This window comes from Diadema setosum, chromosome 19 (genome assembly GCF_964275005.1).
Source record: "Diadema setosum chromosome 19, eeDiaSeto1, whole genome shotgun sequence".
NCBI lineage: Eukaryota > Metazoa > Echinodermata > Echinoidea > Diadematoida > Diadematidae > Diadema > Diadema setosum.
The window spans coordinates 27324375-27350648 of NC_092703.1; the positions used below are offsets into that span (position 1 = coordinate 27324375).

The window sequence follows — 26274 nt, forward strand, 5'->3', positions numbered from 1 at the left end:
ACGACGACTGCTCTGCGAATACGCTGTCCATACTTACCGTATTCTTTTGACTTTACAGTTTCAGGATTACTCCTACGACTATAAAAACAATGGAAATGTTAAGTAGTTGGTGGGGAGGTAAGAAAACAATAGAAGAATCGAGCAAAGCAGCAGACAAGCCGAGTGCTGAGAGCGACTCGGATAAACTCGCAGACAGTGTCAATGATGATGCAGCATTGGAAACGGGACATGGGACGGCAAATTCCAAGCCAGCGGCAGCGGACTTGACAGGAAGCGACGGAGGCGATCCTTCAGCAGCTGCTCCCGATTCTAAATCATGCTCCAGCGGGGAGGATGGAAATACCACCAGTGGAACAGACCGAGACAAAGACACAGCAGTAGACTCTGAAAGGCCGGAACGGAAAAGCACATCGGCAACCGCAACTAAAATGGCCAAGATAACCAAAGAAGAGGCTGCCGAGGCGGCCGAAGCTGCGCTCAATTCTGCATATAATTTTGGCAGTGAGTGACATATTAGATAACCTTCTAACGTTAGACCCTAATTATTGCCACTGGCACTACTGAGTCTGAAAGGATATGAAGAGTTTGTTCGCAAAAACCGATAAGTCCATTTTTGAAGATTTTGAAGTGCGGTCTGTGTTTTAAAGTACAAAATAACACCTTTTAAATGATATATTGCGATTATTGGTCACTACATATAGATCTAAAGGTACATTTTTGAAGTTATGATCAAAACAAGCAAAAATTTTCTCATTATTCTCTTTATTTTTCTTGACCTTTAAAGGGTGTGTACAGTTCTGGTCGAGGTGAGGATTTAGCTTTTAATGTTTTGCGAGATATTCGGAAACCACTCTATGAGATGTCAAAGAGCATGCAGTTCTAAATATAAGGGGTATCAAAAGTTTCCTCGATGAAAATCGGTTTTGAAATGCCTGAGATATCCAAAAACAAGGTGAAACAAAGAGATCCTAATAAAGTTGTGGCATGTCGCCTTTTATCATTAGCACTTTTTTGGATATCTCAGCGATTTGAAGACCAATTTTCATCAAATAAACGTTTAATCCTTCTTAAAATTACATGCTCTTTCATATTTCATAAGAGGCTTTTCATTATCTCACTTTAGGAATGTTCAAAACATGAATCCCCACCTCAACCAGTACTGTACAGTCCCTTTAATCACAAGTATCTCCATTTGGCAAATATGGACTTATCGGTTTTTGCAAACAAACTCTTCATATGAATTAATTTTACAAAGAAAGTTGAAATGATATGATTCAAAAGATATTAATTAAACTTTAATACATTCATTGATTCATACTGTTTTCTGTATCAACCACGGCAGTGATTTTGAAGGTTCACGGGGTTAGTCTGGGGACTCTGACACACAAATTCAGTCAACAAAGCTCACTGGAAAAGGTTTACCAACATTTCAATGTGTCAACTGTTTACAAATTGAATGTTTCACAGACTGGTGTAATATAAATAATAGAATCTTGTTGAGTTTTTAATTATCACCATAAATGATCACCCGATCATAATGTAGGGTTTGGGCAAGCTAGTGTCAAAAACCAGTGGCAGTGCCAAGTGGCAGTGAGTGGTTGTCTTTCTCAAAGTGAGTGAAACTTTGAAATTGATGCATATCTAAAAACTGAACATAGAGTTTATGGCTCCGAGTTTATAATCGTGTAGATAGCAGCATGCCAGCAGTCAGTTGTATAAGTACTACAATTGGTTTATGATAAGCTATTTTTTTTTTGGGGGGGGGGGGTTGAGGTAGAGTTAGACCTACACTAAATGTACATTGTTTCATATTCTTATTAGGTATGCATAAGGTTGAAGCCTTCTTTTTCATGTCATCAGCTTCCAGCTTGCAGCTACAGCATACCGATGATGCCTCTACTGAGCAGAGCATGGGCTTGGAGTGCATATATGCAGACCTCATATTTTTTTTTTAATGTGCAGCTTGAACTCCCGAGTTCATTGACCCTGTCTGCCGAAAGATAAAATATCCTTCAAAAATCCATAAAAAGTTCCTGGATCACTACCCAAATTTGGTCATCTGTTCCTTGTGTCATTATCGATTTTCCCTGCAAAGTTCATTCATATCCATTTACAACTTTTTGAGTTATTTTGCAAATACACAAGCAAACCAAGAAACCAATGCCGATGAAAACATAATCTCTCTTGGCGGAGGTAGTGTACATGTAATAATGGATAAAATAGTTAACTATTAAAGGGTAGGTACAGTTCTGGTTGAGGTGAGGATTTAGCTTTTAACATTTTGCGAGATATTCAGAAACCACTCTAAAGTCTATAAGATGTCAAAGAGCATGCAATTCTAAGGCAGTGTAAGGGGTATAGTTTATTTGATGAAAATCGGTTTTAGAATGGATCAGATATCCAAGAACATGGTGAAACAAAGAGATCCTAATAAAAGGCGAGGCCTGTCGCCTTTTATTATTATAACTTTTTTTGATAGGTATCTCAGCCATTAGAAAACCAATTTTTATCAAATAAATGTTGAATCCTTCTTAAAATTACATGCTCTTTCATATTTCATAAGAGGTTTCTCATTATCTCACTTAGGAATGTTCAAAACATGAATCCCTTTAATGTTGGGATTTTCAATTGCAGCTGTTTGGCCAAAGATGAAGGGAAACTAGATTTGTCAGTGTAGTGCACACACTTCAGAGCACTTTATCATGTGAAATAGAGAAATCTACATTCAGTTACATAATCTAGGATGTAAAAGAAGAGATGAACACCCATCTGTTGACATTGCTGTGGGTTGTGTGTGTGTGATTAAATGTGACCGTGCACCACAAAACTGACAAAAAGTTGCCAGACATAGATTTTTAGGTACATGTGTGGACAGATTCTGATAGAGCAGACTTAAAGTTTTAAAATGATGTACAATAACTTGATTCGAGTGGACTCTCCTAACCTATCTAAATATTGGAAAGAAAACACATACTATTGAAAAGTGTGCACTGAAAAAAGAGGCCTTTTTTATAGGGTCAATTTGAATGCTTGAATCTCGCCAAACCGTGCTAACTGTGCAATGAAAGGGCAAAAAACAAACAAACAAACAAATGAATAGGATGCGAAACTCTACTGCATAAACAATTAAGGGATTATCAGATTAAGTTGAAATTCATAACATTGCTCTATTAAAATATTCTATCCATGACTAATCCCAACTTTCCAACAGTAGCATTGTCCTTTTGAAAGTTATTAGGGTTGAAAGTGGAGAGTGTGTAAAGGGTTTTTAAGAAATGAAAAGGGGACTCTAAGACACGCCTGATCACACTATTCTTCAATTAACAAATGTCCTGGAAAAACTGCTAAAAACACAATTTTCCATTCATTTTATGATCCCAAACTGTATCATGATGTAGAGGAAGTCTTGCTCTTTCAGAAAATGTGAAAAACTCAAGATTGACTACAATGTAGGTTGACCCATCCTACCTACTTTGAGTCCTCACACAAAATCAGTATGTGTGACTTTTTGTTGGTTTTGCGATGCACAGTGACATAATTATGGTATAAGAGTATTTGTTTTTTAATACATTAAATCACATTTTGACCCTCTCTCTTACCATGTGTCTATCTTGACAGGTTTTCTATTCAAGAAGGTGTCGGATACTGCAACCAAAACAGCCACCTTGATACAGAAAACCATGGAGGAGCAAGTGAGTGGTCCCTTCTTGCAGCAAATGCAGAATTAGATATTAGAAAGTGTTTTGTTTGTTACCCCCCCCCCCCCAACCCCAAAGGCCCGAATTCACGAAGGTGGTACAAATGAAACCATGGTTTAAACCATGGACAAAAACCATGGAATGCCAAGTGTTGCATGGGATGTTTCGCTACGAAATCAGTCATTTCGTCGATGAAATTATTATTTTGTAAAGAAATTACAACATTTTGTAACGAAATGATAATTTCGTTAACGAAACAGTCATTTTGTCGATGAAATGACCAATTTCGTAACAAAATATTCCGTTCGACACATGGCGCTCCATGGTTTTTGTCCATGGTTTAGACCATGGTTTCATTTGTACCACCTTCATGAATTCGGGCCAAAAGGGCTGGGGAACAAAGGGGGTGGGGAAGGGGCAGAATCCACCACCTCTGGTTTTAGCATGGTAGTCATAAAAGCTGATTAGGGTCAAGTACCCCATGTAGCCCTAACCACAGGGATCTGGAATCCAGCGTCACAGACACCATTTTTTTTTTTTCATCTTTGGTTACACATTGTACCCTAATAAGCGATATTTGATACATGGCTAAAACAAACAAACAAAATGTTACTTCCAGCCTTGTAGACTATACTCAGTTATTTATTTTTTTTAGGGGGGGGGGAGGGGAGTAGTGGAAAAGGTTGAGGGTTGAATTTTTGTGAGGAGGAGAAAAAAATGAACTCTTTGCCGTTACCTTTTCCTGTTTTAATGAACCTTTGCTCATCTGATGTGTCAGACATTCTGTGGTCTATTCAAACTCTTTCCACTGTGCATTGTGTGAAGGGGCATATTGTATTCCACTTTTGCTGAAAATTATTCTGGAGTAGTAACCTCTTTGAGTGTGTACAGCTGTACTATTTAAAAGTGCAATTTGTACAAGTGAAACGTTGTAGCAGGCATACACCTTTAAAAGTCTGAAAATTTTTTGTGATTACAATCAGTAATTTACTTTCTACATGTACTCGCCTGCTGATGCGAGAATGTAAATTGATGTATGTTATTAAAAATTCATTTGTGCTTTGCTTAGAATTTGCACAGTTCATGAGTGTAGTATGTAAACATTAAAAAAAAAACACATCTTTACAAACTACTACCAGTTCACTGCATTTCAATAGTGTAGTTTTCTGTGATGATGCCATTCACATTACATTTACACTAGTGCTTTGTGCAAATCTTCTTTTTGTTTATTTCTAGTTACTTTTCAATAGCCTCACTTAAGATCATATCGGTCTTGTTAGTGTTTAGCATGAAGTATATCTGCAGGACAGTCTTTAGTACATGTATGTCCTATCCAGGAAAGTATGATATATGTACTAAGGTCTCGAACATTTGCAATGGATTATGTACCAATATTTATGTACATTGTATTTTGTTTCTTTGTTGCACCTGCAAAATCACACACACATGGTGTGCACACACACAGACGATAGTTGGTGACTTCCAGAAGGAGCAGGAGAAGTTCATGAAGGAGAAACATTCCAAGCGGTCCGAGGTGGCCCTACCTCCATGGGTGGGATACAACGAGGAAGAACAGATGAAGGAGCAGATACTAGCCCTCTCTCAGGTGAGGCCCTGTGTGAGCTGTGATGTCCAGTTCCGCTACAACGTGTACTTGGAATACTGACATGAATATATGTGACCCTGCATTACAAAACCAACAAAAAGTCACCAGACATGAGTTTATAGTGACAGGAAGATTCTAAAAGAGCAGACTTTAAGCTTTAACATGATTATTCCGCAACGCGTGATGCTCTCGCCGCAACATTTTATGACTTTTTTCTTTCAAGTATTGCGCAACTTTTGAGACCAAATTTGTCACTCCCAGGCATACTGTTTTGAAGCCATGCCCCTTTGAAAAAATTTTGTCGACCCAAAAATTGCTCAAAAACATGATTTTGTGTACAAATCAAATGTAAATCGTTTTTGCAATTGATTCATATGAAAATAAATATTTCTACTTTCAATGGCTGATAATAATTGATTTTAGCCTGATTATGCTTTAAAAAGTTTCTGCGACAAAGTTTGATGAAAAAAAACAAAAACAAAAAATAAAAAAAACCAGGGAAATACATAAGAAATTCAATAAACAATAAAATACATAAGAAATAATTATGAAGCCGAATTTTTGCTTCAATTTTATTGTTGAGGATATTGAAAAGAATATATTCACCAAAAATTAGAAGTCTTAGAGCTTTATTTTTTGATTTATAGGCAAAAAAATGTTTTTGCATAAATTAGCATAAAGTAATTAATATAAAATACATAAATTAAAATTTGAAAAATCTAACTATACAGTCTTGTAGATTACATTGGCCTCTACCTTAGTGCAAAAACCGAGATCTGAAGTGGGGCCAAAAAGCCCCCCCCCCCGATGGTTTCAAGTCCCTCAAAAAACCCGGTGGGATTAGGGTTAAACCTACATGTTTCCACCCTTTGGGAAGAAAGCACACACTGGAAAAGTGTTAAAGATAATAAAAAGTTTTGGTACCTCAAAAGTTTCCCTGAATTTCCGTGTTTCAGGTTAAAGTACCTTTCATATTTTATAAACACTGTGAGACTTACTTGCCCCAAAGTGCTCTCATTTCTTAGTAATCATGCAATTAACTGCGACCAGCAGCCCCATACGCATAGCGTAATGGAGCTTCGCATTGTAGCATTCAGGATCATGACAGATTTATTATCGCGGGTAAATATTAACTTAAAATCAAAAAAATTCTTAAATTTGAAGACTTACCAATTAAGTTGAAGTATTGAAAACAGGCTTCGGGCAACGTTTGGTTCTGCCAATAGTCCCTTTCTGTTCGAATTGATGACTGAATGTGACTCGGTCGAGAGGAACTTGGGAGAGCTACATACACCGATTACTACGGCCAGCGCGTACACACACATCACATGCGAACAAATTTCAAATCCATGAACGGATAAGATGTTTATGTGCGTTTGAATCAATTCGAACAGAAAATGTGAAAATGTTTTCCCATGGGAGAAAATTACAAAAATGTTCTTTCCATGGACGAACATAACCAATGTGCCTCCATTACGTGACTGTTTTGCCAATCACTAACCGGTATTTACAGTACCTGTACAGTGTAGCTTTGGTCAGACTCAAATCTCTTCTTCCTTTTTTTAGATGTAAAATTGTGAATGATTTGTGCTCTTTGCCTACTCTTCTAGGACAAAAGGAATTTCCTAAGAAATCCACCAGCTGGTGTGCAGTTCCACTTCGAATTCACTGCTGTCCACCCCATTGCCATGGCAACCCTTCAGGAAGACAGCAACTTACGGAAGATGCGGTTCGAGTTAGTACCCAAAAAGTAAGTATGGAGGTATTTTCCATGGAACGACTCATAGAGTTGGCTGTGTCTGGCAAGATTGCAGTAAACTAGGGATAGCCCTGCCTCCCTTTAGGGAGAAAGATTTATTTTCTTTCAGTGCATTTGGCTGTGTGTGTTAATTGTATTTTTTCAACATTTGAACAAAAACATGTGAGATTACTCAAGCGTATAGTAAATCATATAGTAAATCCTCCATTTTGCAGTGGAGGAGTAATATTTATGACATCAGGAAGACAGTTAAACTTACATAATAATGTGCTCATTACTATAATAGGACTAACTACAACAATAATCATCAGATGTTGGTGCCTTAAAAGTCCTTCAATTTATCTTTACAGTCATCCTGACATCTGAATTGTAGATAATTTGTTGTTGAGTACAGTGCACTCCCATTATAACGAACACCGTTATGACAAAATTCTGGTTATAACAAAGTAAAAATTCAGGCTGCAACATTATCTACTCTATATATTTCTATCGTTTATTTGTTCAGTTAGAACAAAATTTTTATGTAACGAAAGAAAAACTGCTGGTCCCGAAGACTTCAAATGTTATTATGGGAGTCTACTGTATAGTTTTATCATCATTAGAAAGCACATAATTATGTAATGCTACTGTGGGTGCCCCAGAGAATATTTGGTGCCATGGTATATTGACCACAGTAGAATTCTGTGTTTGCATTCAACTGTTTTCCAAGCAAACATATAATGCTGCATGTCATTGTGGGTTATGGATATCAAGCTTTTGATATACAATATAAAGAAATATGGCATGCTTACATGCAAAGATTGTATGTAATGTACAGATCATGTACCTTTCAACTGATGTATACATGTATTTATGTTGTGTCTTTTAATTATCTTTGTTTCTACTATTCTAGTGGTGTCTTGTGCTATTGGTGTCTGTGCAGCAATATATGCTGCAGCTGTGTATGGAATTAGCACCTCAAAAACAGTGAACATAGGTTAAAATCTACAAATGGCTCTGTGCCGTCTTATAAGAGACAAGGCCACTATGCCAAGGATTAATTTGACCATTCAGCCAGGAAATTCCCAGTGGTCTCTATAAGCAGGAGACTGATACAGACATGTTACAAGCTACTGTATGTAATACGCCAAATATTTCGTGAGGTTTTTATTTTCGTGAATTTCGCGAGTCAGCTGCTATTCGCGAAATTAAAAACACATGAAAATATTGACTCTAATGCAGATATGAATGTGACGTACGCTAATACATTTCTCTGTTCAGTACACTACTCCATGATCGCGAATTTAACCACTCGCGAAATTGTCGGGAAGTCCCGATTCGCGAAAATTTAGACTCGTGAAATATATGGTGTATACAGTAGTTGCAGGTACTTGAAGCTGACCTGGATCAAACTGATACAGAAATTACAGTACTTGGTGCACATTTTAGCAAAGTTAATTTGGTATTCATGTGTTCTTCTGCATAACACCATGTTCATATTCTATTAAGAGGAGGCCCCTGCAGTTCCATATATCACATTGAGTTTTGAAAAAAGAAAAAAAGTCAATGTTGAGTGCAACTTTGTATCATTGCACATTTTGAGTCTGGTTTTAACATATTTTGCATAATACAGAATCACTGAGGAAAATTTCTGGAGAAATTACTTCTACCGGGTGTCCCTGATCAAACAGTCTTCCCAGCTTACATCATTGGCAGCCAAATCAGGTAAGATTCTGAGGAGGGTTGACTGACTGGACAGTGAAATTGCTGTCATGCTAATCAGATTGTACTACCCCTTCAAAAGAGAAATAGTGTAGTACTTTAAATCGCTATATTAGCTCAAATTCCCTTACACAATATTGGATGGGAATAAACAAGGAAGGAAGTTTGTTACACGTCTAATTCAGACTTCTCTACAAAAATTAGAATTAAATGAGCTGAAACTGATGCATATCTGTAAAGCATTTTAGTATCCGTCTTCTTGGCCAGATAAAATTTCACAACATAGATTTCTGTCTGTGGTAGGAAAGAATTGTACAGACGCTAAGCTTTCCAGAATGTATGACTTTATGCCATGTTTATTTCAAACAAATTTGCCCTAGAAAAAAATAGAGAGATCTGGGCCCCGTTGCTAGAAACTTTGCGTTTAAACGCAACTTGCAACTGATTGTCACTGGCCAATCAAAATCATTGTTGCATGCATGTCTTCTTAAAAGGGCAGACCCTGAGCCAATCAGAACGGTTGTTTCAAAATTAGCAATTATTTGCAATTGATTGCAACTTTCTTGCAACGGGGCCCAGGCCACATAAAAGAGACCTAGAAAACTGAGTTTGTGCAGTCATGTTCTTGGAAATAAGAAATTCAAAAGTCATGGGTCTCTGAAGAATGCAGCAACAACTTCCACTTACTTCGTGAAAATGAAGAATTCTTTAAATGAAAACAATCTTTGAAATGATATAAGCTGTCAAACATTTGAATTTTTACTAAATTAGTTGAACATTTCTTATTTTCTAAAGCATATTCCAAGGATGTCAGTGACGGTGGTGAGGGACCACAAAGGACTTTCTTTAGGATTTTTCATCTGCCCGTTACTTATGAAATTGAATACAGTCAGTCTTGCATAAGTTGACCTCGCATAAGTTGAAGTGTCCTCTTTCTATATTCTATTGATTTTAACCCCTCATACATTGTAAGTCAAACTTTCTCTTGGTCGAAGCTATGCCTTTAATCCAAATAGATTGGACTTAGGCAAGGTTGACTGTATGTACACTTCCCGAATCTGTAATTTGTATCTCTTACTGTACATTTCTGTCATTTCTTCAATGCCATGAACTAAAGTGTAGAGTTTTAATAGTAGACTCTATGATAATGCTAGAGAGAGAGAAAAAAACCCAACTAAACATTCATGTAAATTTCTTAAAGGTGATGGTAGAAAAGGGAGTGGCTCAGCTTCACATTCTTCAGATGAAGGTTCATCGCAAAAAGGAGGTAAGTCATCAAGGTCTTGTGATGCCCTAGGTTCAGAAATAGATCAGAAACACAGGACGAAAACAGGAAAAAAAAAAACACTTGGCAAACTGACTTTTGCTCCTACTCTCCAAAAATCAAATTAAAGTAAATTCATATCAGTATTGCGTCCACTATAATGGCATTGTATCTTATTTTCATCGGCATTAGATGCTGACAAGACTTTTATTTACTCTGTGTCCTATTGCTTATGTGACTGCTCATTTTTTTATTTCTAGTTTAATGTTTCTTGAATTCATTTATTATCACCTTAATGATTATTTTCACCATTTTCAAATAGATATTTTTTAAAGCTAGGCAAGTAAAGTTTGACTGCACTCATGACAGCAAATCTACATCTCCTTTACTGATTCATAGCACTCTGACGGCACAGGAATTCCTCTTGTTTGGAGTCTGTTTTGAAGTGAGGAATAACAAGTGGTTTTGAATTGCTTTGTAATGAGATTGCATACTCTTCATCATGGACTAAAAGATGCATTTTTTTTTTTAGCTTACAGGAATGCAGGATAAGCGATGATTCTCTATGAAAAGAATCCAAGGAAAATGAAGACTTTTAATGGAGAGACAAAAAACAATCGCGTAACATATTTTTTTTATGCTATTCAACTAGGAATGTTATAATCAGTTGTTGGCTTGTCAGAAGTAAAAAGGTATTCATGTAGCATCCCAATTTTATGTAACGTGAGACTGATCACACATAAAGTAGTTCACATGAAAATTTTGCAAAGCCCTGAATAATGTGAATATCCTTGGTGGCCCACTGGTTGAGAAGCATGGTCCTAGATCATTTGATATTGGTGTAACACTTCTGATCTTTATATGCACTATGTACATTCGCTTTATATCAACCGTCACATGATGAAGGTGAAGACAGGTCAGTCCATTCATGAAGGCTTTAGCATTGATGGCTGAATATTGTGGAGGTAAGTAGTGTGTGTTGAGATCAAAAGTTTACCAATTTCGGATGAAGTACCAATAAAGATGAGCTTCTACTCTAATTTCCTATACCATTGTTTATTGTTGGCTTGTTGTGCCGTGTTGAATTCCCAAAACCTACCAGACAAGACGCCGCCCACCGATGCCAAGAGTGCCCAGAGTGTTCCCTCGAAACCTACCAAGGGGGCTGATGAGGACGAGGAGCAGCTGGAGATCGACAGGCCGGACAGCCCTCCGGGGTCGGAGTTCATCAGCGACGCCTTCAACTCGGAGTTGGATGAGGCCGACCTCAAGAAGGGGATGGAGCAACTTGGAATGGACAAGAAAGGTGGGACGTGGTTGCATTGCTACGACTTGTAATCTTGCAGGGATAGCTGTGCAATACAGTCCCACCTCACATGTTTGTCACATGTCTTCTTTAGCAAAGATTAGGGTCCCGTTTGATGCCAACCTGTCAATATATGACTGTTTTTATAGTATGTAAATTCATCATGACCACAAGACTGATGACCAAACTCATAGTATGTGCTATTCCCCCGTAGTGTTTGATATGCTCCCTTGAATTCGCAACAATCTTTAGGTTCAAGTTCATGAAATTGTCAGTCAGTTGCAATCGTTCCGTTGTCTTAACTACAATGTATAATGACTATCATATAGATTTTACTTTTACACATGTTTGTATACTGTAGCTTCTTGTGATGTATGGCCTGCCTGTAGGAATTTTTGACTACCTTGCAATTTTCCAGGGATGTTTTTACTGTTGCTGTATAAGACAAGAACATTTAATTTGCTGAATCATTATGTAAGGAAAAATACTGTATATTTCCAAAAGCACTTCTCTCTCCATGTGTCTCTGTATTTATATTTATTGCAAGAAGAGTAGGAAATGAAAAAAGTAAAATGATTTTGACAAATGAACAATATCATTGTTTACAAGACACAAACAATTCATGACACAGTGTACTTTACAGACCTGTGATTGACGGATTGTCCAAGCTACTCCCAAGAGCATGCTTTTACAGATCACTACATTTGTTATCTGGGTTATATAAGCTTGACATCATGACTTAGAATCCATTTCGTATTGTATCTAATGATTGTCAATTTTTTTTTTTGCTAGTGTAGCTGTGGTGTTTTTTTTTTTTTAACATTCTTTTAGTGGAACAAACTTTATACTTGTTGACAATAGTGTCAGATGCTACAGGGGCTGATCCAGGAATTCCGTAAAGGGGAGGCGCCTTTAACAAAATTAAAGGGCGCGCACATGCCCCCATTGTTTTCTTTTTCTCTTCTTTTTTTATTTCAACAAGAAATAAAGAGAGGGCGAGCGCCCAGTGCGCCCCCCTCTGGATCTGCCACTGTGCTAAATGCTTGCATGAACACTAAGTTAGTAATTATGTTCTCAGCAAAGGTTTTGATGACACATACAGTCTGTAGTAGATGTGTTACAGTTCTCAATAAAGCATTAAAAAGTCCAACTAGTATCTTTTCTTGATCCCACTCCTCACATTTATCACAGATGAAGAAGTCACAGAAGAAGTGCCAGAGTGGGAGAAAGAGCTTCAACAGGAATTACAGGTAAGTTAGTGGACATTAGCATTACAACAGATTGATTAGAAACATTATAATTTCATTGTGATCTGTATATATCAAGACTATATTTTACCACAAATATGATCATGCTTTTGTGGTGTTGATGGTGGTGCTGTTTTTGTTGACGGTGACATTTGATTTTTATGCCTCAGCTCAACTTTTTACTACACACAAATTATATCATGTAGCAAAAAAGCTGCTGAAAACTGCTTATCCTGTAGCAGCGAGCCAATGGAGTATAGAGTCAAAAGGGGCCTGAGCTTTCGATCCGAGCAGAATCTTCATCAGAGACAAAATGACAAACAGCAGGGAAAGCAATGACATATAAGGATTACACACAACAAGGACAGTCAGGGGAGGACTAGGGACACAGAAGAAAGAAAACAAAAGGGATGGGTTGGAAGTCATGAGCAAGGAGCCCAATGAAATAATGAGGGAGGGGGATTAAAGGGATGGTACAGTAATGGTGGAGATGAGAACTGGGCTTTTAACTTTTTGCGAGATACCAAGAAAACACCTATGAAATAGTACAGAGCATACCAGTTTAAGAGGAATTCAAAGTTTATTTGATGAAAATCGGGTTTGGCATGACTGAAACGTCCAAAAATAAAGTAAAACAAAGCAATTGTAAAAAAGTGTGGACTGTGGGTCCCACACTTATTAGAATCACTCTGTTTTGGATATCTCAGTTATTTCAAAACCAATTTTCATCAAATAAACGTTGAATTCCTCATGGAATTACATGCTCTTTCATATTTCATATTGGTTTCTCATTATCTCACCAAAAAAAAAATGTTAGAAACCTGAAATTAGGTCTCAACCAAAACTATACGATCCCTTTAAAGCAGGAGGGTGGACAGACAAAAGGCAGAGGTGGGCCAGTGATGATCCCAAAAATTAAAGGGGGCAACCTGTGAAGGATAAGGATGAATAGGGAAGCAACATCAAACAAGATAACGAACAACAGAAGGATAAAGAATAGGAAAATAGTGAAATAGCAACAGCATGAGTTGGGGTGTGGTGACCATGAGGAGCTGAACAAGCAGCGAGCCCTAACCTGGTATATACATACACATATGTACACAAACAAATACAAGTGTGTGTATGTGTAGGTGAAAAAGGGCTATATAAAAGAGACTCTGACAAGAGTAAGGAATTAATCAGTAATAAAAAGGTGTGCATTATGAATATGCTCAAAGAAGGGCAAAAAAATGTTAATAGTCATTTCCCTCCTAGATATTGAGGCCATGGGTTGGATTGGGTGAAGTTGTTTCATCCAGAGCTTCTCTCTGCTGGTTTGGACTATGTCTGGATAAATGTCTGAAGATTCAGTGTCCTGTAGAATCATGTCATTGATGGAGTGATTGGGAAGATTGAAATGGTGGCCCACTGGAGTTTCGAGCTTGGCTGTGTTGACAGTATGTGTCCATAAAGTGTCAAATGAATTTCATAAGAGTAATGACAAGGCAATAGACTGAGTTTGTATTAAACATGATATAATCGTGTACATCAGTGAAATATGATATCAAATGCTATCATTTCTGCAGCTTCCTAGAAGTTGTAGATTATGATTGGATTTCATGGATAAATACTGGAAAGGGTCAGAGTGCATGAGACAGATTACCTTAGGAGGGAAGTCACATGTATGGTTGAATTTATTGTACTATTCACCTGGAAAACATGAGCTAGGTTCAGTGTGGCTCGTTAAACTTACAAAAGCATACAATCTTTGTGTGCTTGTGTTGGTTCTAGTATGGCAGCAGAACTGTTGTTTATTGCTCTAAAATGTTCTTGTGTGCATTTATAAGAAATGTCTGAAATAATGCCCATCGTTTAAGTTAGAGGGATCATACAGTTTTGGTTGAGACCTGATTTCAGGCTTCTAACATTTTTCGGTGAGATAATGAGAAAGCTCTTATGAAATATGAAAGAGCATGTATTAAAATCCATGAGGATTTCAATGTTTATTTGATGAGAATATGGTTTTGAAATGGCTGAGATATCCAAAACGGAGCCACCTTCTACTACGATCGCTTTGCTTTACTTGGTTTTTGGATGTTTCAGTTACAAACCCAAATAAACTTTGAATTCCTCCTAAAATGATATGCTCTGTACTATTTCATAAGTGTTTTCTTGGTATCTCGCAAAAAGTTAAAAACCCAATTCTCATCTCCACCAATACTGTACCATCCCTTTAAACTTAACCCTAACTAGGCGCGATGTATCGCTATCGCAAGAAGCTATCGCCGCGACGTTTCATGACTTTTTTCTTTCGAGTCTCCCGCATCTTTTGACACCAAATTTGCGATGCCCGGGTGCGCGGTTCCGAAGTTGCGCATAAATATGCAAGTGCATGTCAGACCAAAAATTGCTCAAAAACGTGAATTCGTGTACAATTTCAGTGCAAACTGTGTTTACAGGCAAATTTCATAAAAGCATGATTATTTTGGGGTTTTATTGATTAAAATCAATTAATAATGCATTTTCTTGTTCAGAACAATGTCACAGACATTTTTCATCGAAAAAACAATGAAAAACATAAAGTCGAAAAAACAAAGAAATACATAAGAAATTCAAAAAACAATAAAATAATTAGGAAATTTTTTCTGATTGCGCAATTTTTTGTCTTACATTTGCTAAGGACACTAAAGAGAATATTTACACAAAAAATGTGCCTGTTCTGAGCTTCATTTAGTGATTTATACCAAATTGTCTGATTTCATGCATCATTATGCATAAATTAGCATAATTTAGTGTAAATGATAATTTTTGAAAAAATTAACTTCATGGTACTTTAGATTACATCATAGGCAATGCGTGTGCCAATTTTCACCGCGATTGCGCGGTCGAAGGCCGAGATCCGGAGGGGGGGGGGGGGGGCCCCCCCCGGCTCTATCATCTACCTGAATAGCCCGGCCTAGTTAGGGTTAAAGGACAAGTTCACCTTCATAAACATAAGGGTTGAGAGAATGCAGCAATATTAGTAGAACACATCAGTGAAAGTTTGAGGAAAATTGGACAATCAATGCAAAAGTTATGATTTTTTCAAATTTTTGTGTTGGAACCGCTGTGTGAGGAGACTACTATAGCTTATGAGTCATATGCGTACAACAGTATAAAGAAAATATAAAGAAAATTTAACATATTTTCACTTTTTTTCGCATAATAAAAGAGCACTTGACTTGCCTCTTTCTAAGGGCAGGGGGAATAATATTACCCATAAGATATGTCGGTAACGAGTCAAGGGAATGTGTACTTTTTTCAAAATATTAATTTTTGTGAAAATCTCTTTATATTTTCCTTATATTGTTGTACGCATGTGACATCTAAGTTATTAATACACTGCAGTAGTCTTCTCATCCAGCGGGGGACTGCACGAAAACTTCAAAAATTCATAACTGTTGAACTGATTGTCCGATTTTCCTCAAACTTTCAATGATGTGTTCTACTATTGCTACATTCTCTCAATCCTTATGTTTATGAAGGTGAACTTGTCCTTTAAGGCTTAAGTGAGATCTTGCGATTACTTACCATCTGTCGTGCATTGTGTGTGGTGCATCGTGCAGTGTGTGTAAACTTCTTGCATTTTCATGTTCTTCTTGGAAACCTGTGACAGATTTTTACCAAACTTGGCAGGTAAAATGTAGCATCCCTAGGGGGATAGGATCTCAATTTGTTCAGTTGGGCCCCAAGGAATCTTTACAAATCTCTAGAACCACAAGTGATTGAGCTAAGTTAATCGTATGTGTAAGTACATTGATGACTGAGGGTCAAGTTTGTTCATGGCAGATCCACGTGTGCCCCAATGGGTCCAGAGGGGGTTGAAATTGGGGCCGAAATTGTACATTTTCATGTTCTTGAAATCATATGAACAAATTTTCACCAAACTTACATTTTATACTAGCTGGTATTATCACTTGGATGATAGAATGATAATGTACAAATTCCCTAACTTGGGGTGCAAATCTCCTTCTACAGTAGATTTATTTGTGACTGCAGTGTAAGTTCTCAGGTAGTAATTTGCAAGAACGCATCGAAGGCGAACTTGTGATATTCAGATGAGCATGATGCTCCCTCTTATTACAGCTTGAGAGAGTCTTTGCCAATGCTGCCCTCTATGTTCTGGCATCTTTAGGCTCCTGAGTTATGTCAAATTTGAGTATGCAGTCTACCAACAATATTTCATACTGATTTCATTAAAATGTGTTCTGAATGTGCTCCATGGGAAAATCCATACAAACATACCTATTTTAGTTTATTTGCATGACTTATTTTTTTTATTTTCTTATTTATATTACTATTTTTATTTTTCTGCTCTGGGCCAAGACTACACTGTAGGCTGGGGTCAGGGGATGCACATCAAAGATGTACCATATATGTGACATGTTTTTTTTTTTTTATTGCTTACAGTGTAAATATCATGGTTTAGAGGGCCATTGCATAACACTCACAGAATTTGACAATGCTCGTACACTGTATGGTATATGATACTGGTGTACCATGGTATGATATTATTTATAAGGACATGCAGGGGCACTTTACCCGAGTTGATTGCATTACCATAGCTAGTACCTAGATTCTTTACCACTTTACAGTAGGATGAGAAAACTCATTACCATATTGTGTTACAATATAACACATTCCATGTACACTGTTCCCACTCTAGGTTTGTTCCCATGTTCCATATCAGAATGTTACAGGTGAAATGTGCACAATTTTAATACACACTATACATGTACATGGTGTATGTATGATAGTGACCAAAAGAAGTAGCATGCTTCCCACAAAATTTACAGTTAAACTTGCAGTGTGATAGTCTAGATTCTGGACTGTTTTTGTTTATCATTATCAATTTTCCTGGCATTCAAGTGTATTAGATTTGATAGCAGTCTAGATAATAGACTAGTAAGTGAAATGGTGATGCAGCTCAAGTATGTTAGTGCATTATGTAAATGTGATCATGCGTGTCCTGTCAAGGAAGACACTGTTTTGTCCGCTGTGCATCATGTTTGCCTTATTGGTGTTGAAATTGGATATTGCCATTTGAGAAAGCAGGAAGGCAATGCGAAACAGCGTAGATTTTCATATCAGCCAGTGTGCATATGCTGGGTTCAGTCAGGTGGTATAACCATGGCTGCATGGTAGAAATCTCAGTCATTATGATATGCGTTGTTTTCTTTGAGGTCTTATGTACATTTTGTACCAAACATGGTTTCCTGCCATTGAGAGTTTCTGTGATCATGGATTTATAAGGATTTGTGCACTATGCTGTGTAAGCTTTTATTTTCATGAGGGTTTAATTACCTGGTACATGTTGCCAATTATTTGTGAATGACTGGTTGACCGTGAATTAAACAACATAGAACATGTTGCCTTACCCGAGGGTAATACAATGTAGTGCACGTTAAGTAAAGCCTTGGTGTCAATTCGCAAAAACAACATCTTGCAACAATATAGGACACTATGTGACCTCCTCAAAGCTGCTACAATGTGCAGTAGTCCCCACCTTCTACTGCCCTCTCCCATTCACATGCATGCACACACACACACATACAATGTAGGCCCCCTACATGCACACAGTCACACAGACATGTGTGGTCGCACGTACCGTACCGGTACATTATGAGTTTATGTCATTATAAGAGGATGAGTATATAGACTGCTCAGGAGTGGAACATTACATTATCCAGTCGTTGAATAACATGTTGGTTGTTGTTAGTTTTGTCTTTTGTCTTTTTGTTTGGTGTGGTGTTTTTTTTTTTTTCTTACCACAACCAGTACTTATGAGATTTTAACGATCGGTAATGCAATCATGTGAGTAATATGTCTGTTTCAGAGCGGTTTAATTTTGCAAGTTACTTTCACCCTCATCCTCCACGAATCATAGTTTCAGGAGTATAGCCTTCATATGGTTGACTGTTTTTCTTCTTGTTTTATTTGCTTTTTATGTACCGGTATTGATACTATGTCACATGACCAATGAGGAGGCATTAAAGTCATGAGCAAACTTAAGTAAAGTCTCCTTCGCCGGACTGATCATTGAGGATAAAGTGTCTTGCCTACATGATAGATCACAACTACTGCTGGTAACAGACTTGAACCAGGGACCTCAAGGTTGGGTGGTTGAGAGTCTGTGATCTTAACCACTAGGCCTCAATGGCCTCTTTTGTTAAATAAATCCCGGGTTATGCACAGATTGTGAAGTTCTGAAAGTTGTTTTCAAGATGAATGTGGGGGGGGGGGGCAGGCAGGTCTGGGCAGATAGGCCTATGTACCTGGGGCCCGTTTCATAAAACTTGTCATCAGTGACAAGTTGTCATAGATGTGACAAGCTACTGAAATCCTTGCATCTGATTGGCTGAGAGCAAATTTGTCATAGAAATGTGGCAGTTGTCACTGATGACAAGTTTTATGAAACGGGCCCCAGAAGTATCTCTTTTCCCTTACTTGCAGTACCGGTATCTAATGATTTGAAGTCATACAGTTCTATGTGAATATAACATGTCCTGACAAGGACAGTTTGGCGGAACTTGAAGTTTCCATCTTAAATTTTATCTGTTGTTTGATGCAAATTAGAGTTCAGGTATGTTTGTAAGTTTGTTTTTTGTGGTTTTTGGTTTTTTTTTTTTTTTGATAAGAAAGAATGTCTCCAGTAAGGGCTAGGTTTCCCCCTCTCCCTATCTATTGTTGTCTATTATTTGATGCAAATTAGTTTCAAAACTATATTTGTTTTGTTTTGATAAGATATATGATATATTCCAATAGGGAGAACAATATCTCCTCTCTTCTTTCCCCATCCCTCTTTCTCTCTGATACAAATGGGTGAGGCCTATTCTTCAACCTCCCCCCCCCCCACATTAGGGAGCTTTAGATTTTGACGCGCGGACGTTTGAGCCGACGCTTGCGCTGGACGTTCTCCTCTCCCCGCGTCGTGTGGAAAAGTAGCTTTAGATTACGCTGGGACGCAACGTATAAAAAACAAAATCGCGCCCCCGTATGATCAGTGCATGAAGAAGCTCTCTACGTCGCAAACTGTGCGGACGTGAAAATAGCCCAGTACGCGTAGTGAAAAACTCAGGCGACGCAAGCTAAAAATAGATTGACTTTACGCGCGCTACTGCGCACGCTCAGATCATTTTTTTTTTTTCCTTTGAACGTCCGCGCGTCTAAAATCTAAAGCTCCCTATTATCAAGATCAAGGCGCACATTCCATTGCATCATCATACATATACATGTACTGAGACAAAACATACTGTATACAGTCATGTATTACATGTATGCATTCCAAGTACAAAGTGCAGTATACATTGCACCACACATACATGTACTTCATGTAAACATTGCCATCTGCCAATTAGCTGTCAGGGCTTGTTTAGAGGGGCCATTTCCAAAGAGCGACACCCTTTAATGCACCTGCACTGGGGGGGGGGGGGGGGGGGGTTCTCCAGTGCACACAGACCCTGCGTTTCCCCATGTGTTGGTTGTGGGGATTCCCCGCAGCCAGTGTGATGTGATACTCACTGACAGATCAGATTAAACAAGTAGTACCCTACATACATGAGGGTTCTCTGTCATCCAAAATAGCCACACACATGAAAACTGCAAACCATATCTTCTGCTGTGCTTTTATACAGTATAGTTTTTACAATATCACAGCTTAACCCGTTGAGGACGATTTGATTTTGCTACAACACGCATTTCCTGTAGACACCTGCCCAAGTATACTCGGGACTCGTCCTCATGGGATTAACTGGTATTCACAGAGTTGACAGCAGCAGAAAATGTTGCCTCCCGTAACACAAATACAAATTTATGTAATGAATGTCTTCTTTGCAGTGGGAGCTTTCTATTGGAAAAGGGATTCTACTTTATTTCCCATTTACTAGTGTCTTTACATGTATTATATATGAATGAACCATGGCATGTGTTCTTAAAGGGGGTGGCTAGTAACTGATCAGTGGGAATCAGTGGGAATGTTGGGGAACGATTGTTCCAATCCTTGTGGGATTCATTTAAAGGGGATGGCTAGTAAGTGATCAGTGGGAATCAGTGGGAATGCTGGGAGATGATTGTTCCAATCCTTGTGGGATTCATTTAAGAGTACATTATTTATCTATTGTTGTGTGAAAATTATTTGCTTCAGAATGGTCTCATATTCAAGTAATGTACAGTTTAATGTTTCCAGGTTAGCATGCCTGTACAGTGACGGGGCGTTAAACTGCACATTACTTGAGTATGGGACCATTCTGAAGCAAATAATTTTCACACAACAATAGATATATAATGTACTCTTAAATGAATCCCACAAGGATTGGAACAATCATCCCCCAGCATTCCCACTGATTCCCACTGATCAGTTACTAACCATCCCCTTTAAGGCTTGAGAAGGAATCAGAACTTTATAGGCGGGATGTAGAGTCTTCATCAGGGTTTGCAGGATGCATCATATTTTGGGAATGTCTGCCAATCTGTTCATATCTTTTTATCAATACGATCGAGACTTCAGATTGTTGATCAAACTTGCTATTAAGAGTGTTTTGTAAAAAGGAAATGTTGAAGTTTGGATAAAAAGGCTAAAGTCAATTCTGAAAGGAAATCACTGTTTACACTGTGATTGGAGAAATGCTGCACCAAAAACTTGTTTCATGGACATTTCATTGCCATTTGTATTGCAGCATATTGCAGTTTAGATCATGGAATCCAATGCCAAGGTTGTATTATCAAAGTCAACATTTTTACAAAAACATAGAGACTTTTTTTTTTCAGGAGTTTTGTTATTCAATGTTCGTAACATAGATGGAGCATTACATTGCAGCCCATTGATGTCAAAAGCAACCTGCCATAAAGACCAATAAACTACCTGGTAGGTAAATAGAAAATGATAGTCCGGTACAGCATTAGTATACAAATGGGAAAAGGAGAATACAACCAAGATAACATTGTCAAGCTCTTCAAATGTGGCTTTGTTGTTTAGGGGCAGTCATACAATTTTCATGTTTGTAGTTTGCCTGATCAAGCTACATGTACGTACCTGCTATACCCTTGGCTAACAACTTAACCCATGTTTAAGTACGTCCTCATTTCCAAATTACATTTGTATTACAACTCTACAACTGTGATTGAATTGAAGTGACGGATACAATTTCTGCTTTATCACTTTATTTAACAATATTTAACATAAGCGAAATTCAAAGTTAACTTTGAATTTTTTTTTCCTTTTTTCCAGAACACTGCTTCCAATGTTTGCTGTATCCTCTCACAGGCATTGTCATGGCACATCTCTCATTATTTTTAGATGTTTACACATAGTGAGAAAGATTAGTACTTAATGCAAACTGCTTTAAGACCTGTTTAGCATTCCCCATCCCCTTGCTTCACTGTTTTGCACAAGATTGTTACATTGATTGGAGACTGTAGGTCATGTGCCTGGAAATCATTTGACCTGAAGTCATGTGACTTGCAGTCATGTGACCATTGGCTGTCTTGGTTGATGCTCTGCATTGTCATGCACAAATTTGATCAAAGCCAAGTTACAGTGCATTTTAAGGAGGAGAAATGTTCAGTAACAAATAATATCAGGGACAGATATGTCCAAAGCATTTAGATACATTGTTGGATTGCACAATTTTGTTACTATTAAAGGGATGGTATACAGTATTGGTGGAGATGGAAATTGGGCTTTAACTTTTTTGCGAGATACCAGGAAAACACAAGTTTATGAAATATATTAGTACAGAGTATACCATTTTAAGAGGAATTCAAAGTTTATTTGATAAAATTTGGGTTTGGAATATCTGAAACATCCAAAAACAAAGTAAAACAAAACGATCATAATAAAATATGGGCCCCTCACTTTATTAGGATCACTCTGTTTTGGATATCTCGGCCATTTCAAAACCAATTTTCATCAAATAAACATTGAACCCCTCTTGGAATGACATGCTCTTTCATATTTCTTAAGAGGTTTCTCACTATCTCACCAAAAAATGATAAAAACCTGAAGTTAAGTCTCAACCAAAACTATACGATCCCTTTAACCATTGTATCAAAAAAGATCTTCTGAACATTTGTCCATAGGTTTCCAGAACTTTCTGTGCATGGTCCCCAATTCCCTGTGGTAAAATAACCACATTTGCATCTAGATAATCATATCCATTGACTAGTGTGGCTCCTGTCACCAACAGTGTTTTGTGTCGCATGTTTTTCCTTACCTTGCTTTCTGTTGATGTCATACTTGCCAACTAGTAAGATTTTATCAGATTCAGTAAGATTTTTTACGTTAAAAATAGCAAAATCAGATTTTCTGTCAGAGAAATCAGATTTTTAAAAAATATTTAGATATACCTTTCATGTGTATTTTCTGAAGATTTGACCGAAAGTAAGATTTTTATCTTCAGTTTGCATATAAAATAAGATTTTTGCAATCCACGAGTAAGATATTTCATCTTGAAATGTTGGCAGGTATGTGATGTCGGTGTTGGGCAAGACGTACATGTATGTTGCCCATGTTGTGCCTTTAACTATTCTTGGCAGAACCTACCATATCGAGAAATGGGGTGTATGATGAATCACTGTGGCGAAGGAATAAAGACCCACTGCGGTTTATTGTCAAATGCAATTATCATAAGGACCGGACTAAAGTATGTCAATTCTAAATGTTATAATATGTGATGTTGCTGTCATTCTTGATCATTAAGATGAGGTGAAAAATACATTAAAAAGAATTAACATGAGTGATGCTCTCCATACTTAAATTACTACTCTAATATTAACAAATGAAAATGATATGGCTTGATTCACTGCCAAAATTGCTATTCGAAGGCAGCCCTTGCAAATATGTTCTTCCCTTTTCTTACTTATGAAACTGAGCAGCTGCATCAAAGCTGGAATATTATGTAGATTCTTAGACAATGTGGACTTTGATTTTGTTTTCACGATCAAACATATCATCATGAAAGCCAGATTAACTTTTCAGACAATGTGGACTTTGATTTGTTTTCATGATCATACATACAATCATGAAAACAAATCAAAGTCCACATTGTCTGAGAAGCTAAATAGTATTCCAACTTTGAGGCAGCTGTTTGGTTTCCTATGGGCCTGCATTGTCAATCTAGGCCTACCACTTGTTTGTATTTGTTCCGTTGGTTGGTTGTCTGCTGCTAATATTAACTTCACAATATGTGTGTTATACTTTATCATGCAGGTCACAATAGTTTTATCATGTGTTTAGCAGCATTTGCTGTTGTTAATCTCATAGATAATTGCCAGTCATCACTTGTAGCAACATAGGAAATGTGATACCAATTTATTATGACACTGCACACACACACAAACACACACACCACACACACACACACACTTGCATGAACAGCTGTTGAGAGTGCAGTATCTCATTTTATTGTCTTATGACTGTGCTTGCTAGAATGACACTGTGTCGCTAAGATTGTTAACTTCCCAGCTTTAAGTAATATTATATTACAGTGCTCTGTGTTGTTACAGTCATATGAGGACATGAATCTCTGCCTCTTTTGTTCATTGCTCACCCCCCCCCCCAAAAAAAAAAAAATCCAACAAATAACAGATGCATGTGAGCAAACAGACGTATGTGATCAATAAGAATTGACTAAAAAAAAAAATACAAACAAAAGAAATCAAAACATTTTTATGGGAAATTTGGCAGCAAAGTTTATACTCTTGTGTGAAACTGGAAATGAACAGAAAATAAAAGGTTATAGTTTGTCAAGTGATATGCTTATGTACAATGCTGAATACTGACTATACTGTAATAATATCAAGAGTTGATGTTGAGTTTGCATCTTAATCTTGAACACTTGAATACATCTCTATCATTCTAGGTTTTCCCTCTCACGTCAGGCATGTGCATTACATATTGAGTCTAATTGTTGATCTTAAATTTTTGTCTTCCCTATCTCTCTCTGGTCACAGGACTATGAAGTCGTTGAAGAGGGCGAAGAGAACGAGGAGTGGGAGAGAGAGATAAATCAGATGCTGGAGGATGAAGCTGGGATGGAGTGATGGAGGGGCGGACGGAAGAGATGCGAGTGGACACATTCTGGAGAAGGACCATTTTCCTCCACTGAGACATTATACAAGATGTTGGCCTATCAAACTTCAAGAGTCTTGTGGACAACGGCTGCTTGTCTTTCACCTGTTTTGACTTCGAAGATGTTGGAACCAAAAAACCCTCGGCAGGAGAAATGCGATCAGATGTTTCCCTTTACTTTCGTGCACCCTAAGTGTACTGATATCGTCAGGTTACATTTGAATTTCCTTTGAGTATGGTGTAGTGAATGTTCACTATACCTGAAGTCGCATGGAGTGACCAACTTGTACATCATTTGTGTATGTGAGACTGCTGACAGACTGCTAAGAATCACCCAAGAAATGGGACAAATTTTTGATGTAGCATGATGCTTGCTTGGGCCATATAAAGTCACACAGAGCTGTTACTCTCAAACTGAGCTAGCTTATACCTTCTCACACAGGTTTCAACCACTACTTCAAAGATAGTAAAGATATATATTTACACTGTACATATGTTTACAGTAATATCTTTGTCAAAGTGCTCACATAAAATCTGTATACTTTTGCAATATTTTTAGGCTTGAGAGGGCAATTTTTTCCCTTGGTCTGTTTCCCATCTGTTCGGTAACGGGAGAAATATGACCGTGGAGTGATGGTAAGTTACATCCTTTCGATAGCAAGGTGAGGTATAGTGTACGCTTTCCCTGATGTCTCATATTGTTTTTGCAAAATAGAGATGCAGCTAATATCATATGAGTTGCTTGTGGAGATATAAGACACTCGAAGCGATCAAATAGCCTCTTGTAAAAGAGCTGGGTATTGTTTTGTTGGGTTTTTTTTTTCAGGAGAATTATATTTCAGTTCAAGCACATGTATAGTATGATAGGAGTCATGAAGGTTTGTGAGTTGATTGTGGTAGAACATTTCATATATCTCTTTTATTTACCTTTATTCAAGCAAAAAGGCGTAGATGCATTGATTTTGTGTTAAGGTCACCTTCAGATCAAAGTTCACTGAACTTTGGCTAGATATTTCAGTTTTAGTCCAGAAGTTAGGACTGCCCACTGTTAATGTAGTCACACTTGAAGGATGTTAGTAAATGGCTAATTTTCAACAGGAAGTCATAGCTTTAGATTGGACTATCAAAGGATGTTATTGTTTCATAGGGAGGATACAAGAAAATATAAAAATCATTCGCATGAAATGATCGTATGAAAGATCTACATGTAATGTCATTGTCAAAAGTCACTGAAGTTCATGCTAATAATTCTGTCATACTTTCAGGCCATTAAAGCTCATTCCAACTGTTGTGCGATCCACTTCGCATGCCGTGATTGGCCATTAGTAGTTGATCATGGAATTTTCAATTAGATCTATGTTTATCACAATCTGCACCGCTGGTGAAATTGTGGTCTGAAATTTGGAGTAACCATGGTTTTCTTATCAGATCTTGAGGGCAGTTGTGGCAGTTGCATTGATCATAGACAATTTTTGAAATGTCTAAAACTTTTCTGCGATCAACGCGATTGCCATGACTGAGCTCAAGATGAAATAAGGTGTGATAAGATCTGATACGATCACCACAATTACTCCCAAGATTCAGACCATGATTTCAATCGTGGCACAT

The 26274-nt window shown here is 37.6% G+C and overlaps 2 protein-coding genes across 2 annotated transcripts in view; one reads left to right on the top strand and one right to left on the bottom strand.

The window, feature by feature from the left end:
- On the top strand, positions 1-25057 carry LOC140242256 (synapse-associated protein 1-like). Its single transcript, XM_072322000.1, has 9 exons — positions 1-501; positions 3619-3692; positions 5164-5304; positions 6915-7054; positions 8676-8767; positions 9966-10031; positions 11131-11334; positions 12526-12584; positions 24549-25057. Exons 1-9 carry the CDS (start codon positions 90-92, stop codon positions 24636-24638), a joined length of 1278 nt encoding a protein of 425 aa, XP_072178101.1. The 5' UTR covers positions 1-89; the 3' UTR covers positions 24639-25057.
- LOC140242591 (small ribosomal subunit protein eS4-like) overlaps positions 1-26274 on the bottom strand; it is a 120799-nt gene that overhangs the window by 25839 nt on the left and 68686 nt on the right. The gene's annotated exons all lie outside the window — the stretch shown is intronic.

Excerpts from the sequence above, each read along its gene's own strand:
- LOC140242256 (XM_072322000.1), top strand. The coding sequence starts at position 90 with ATGGAAATGTTAAGTAGTTGGTGGGGAGGTAAGAAAACAATAGAAGAA. Across the intron at positions 8,768-9,965 it reads ATCATTGGCAGCCAAATCAG|GTGATGGTAGAAAAGGGAGT; the intron begins GTAAGATTCTGA and ends AATTTCTTAAAG. Across the intron at positions 12,585-24,548 it reads AGCTTCAACAGGAATTACAG|GACTATGAAGTCGTTGAAGA; the intron begins GTAAGTTAGTGG and ends CTCTGGTCACAG.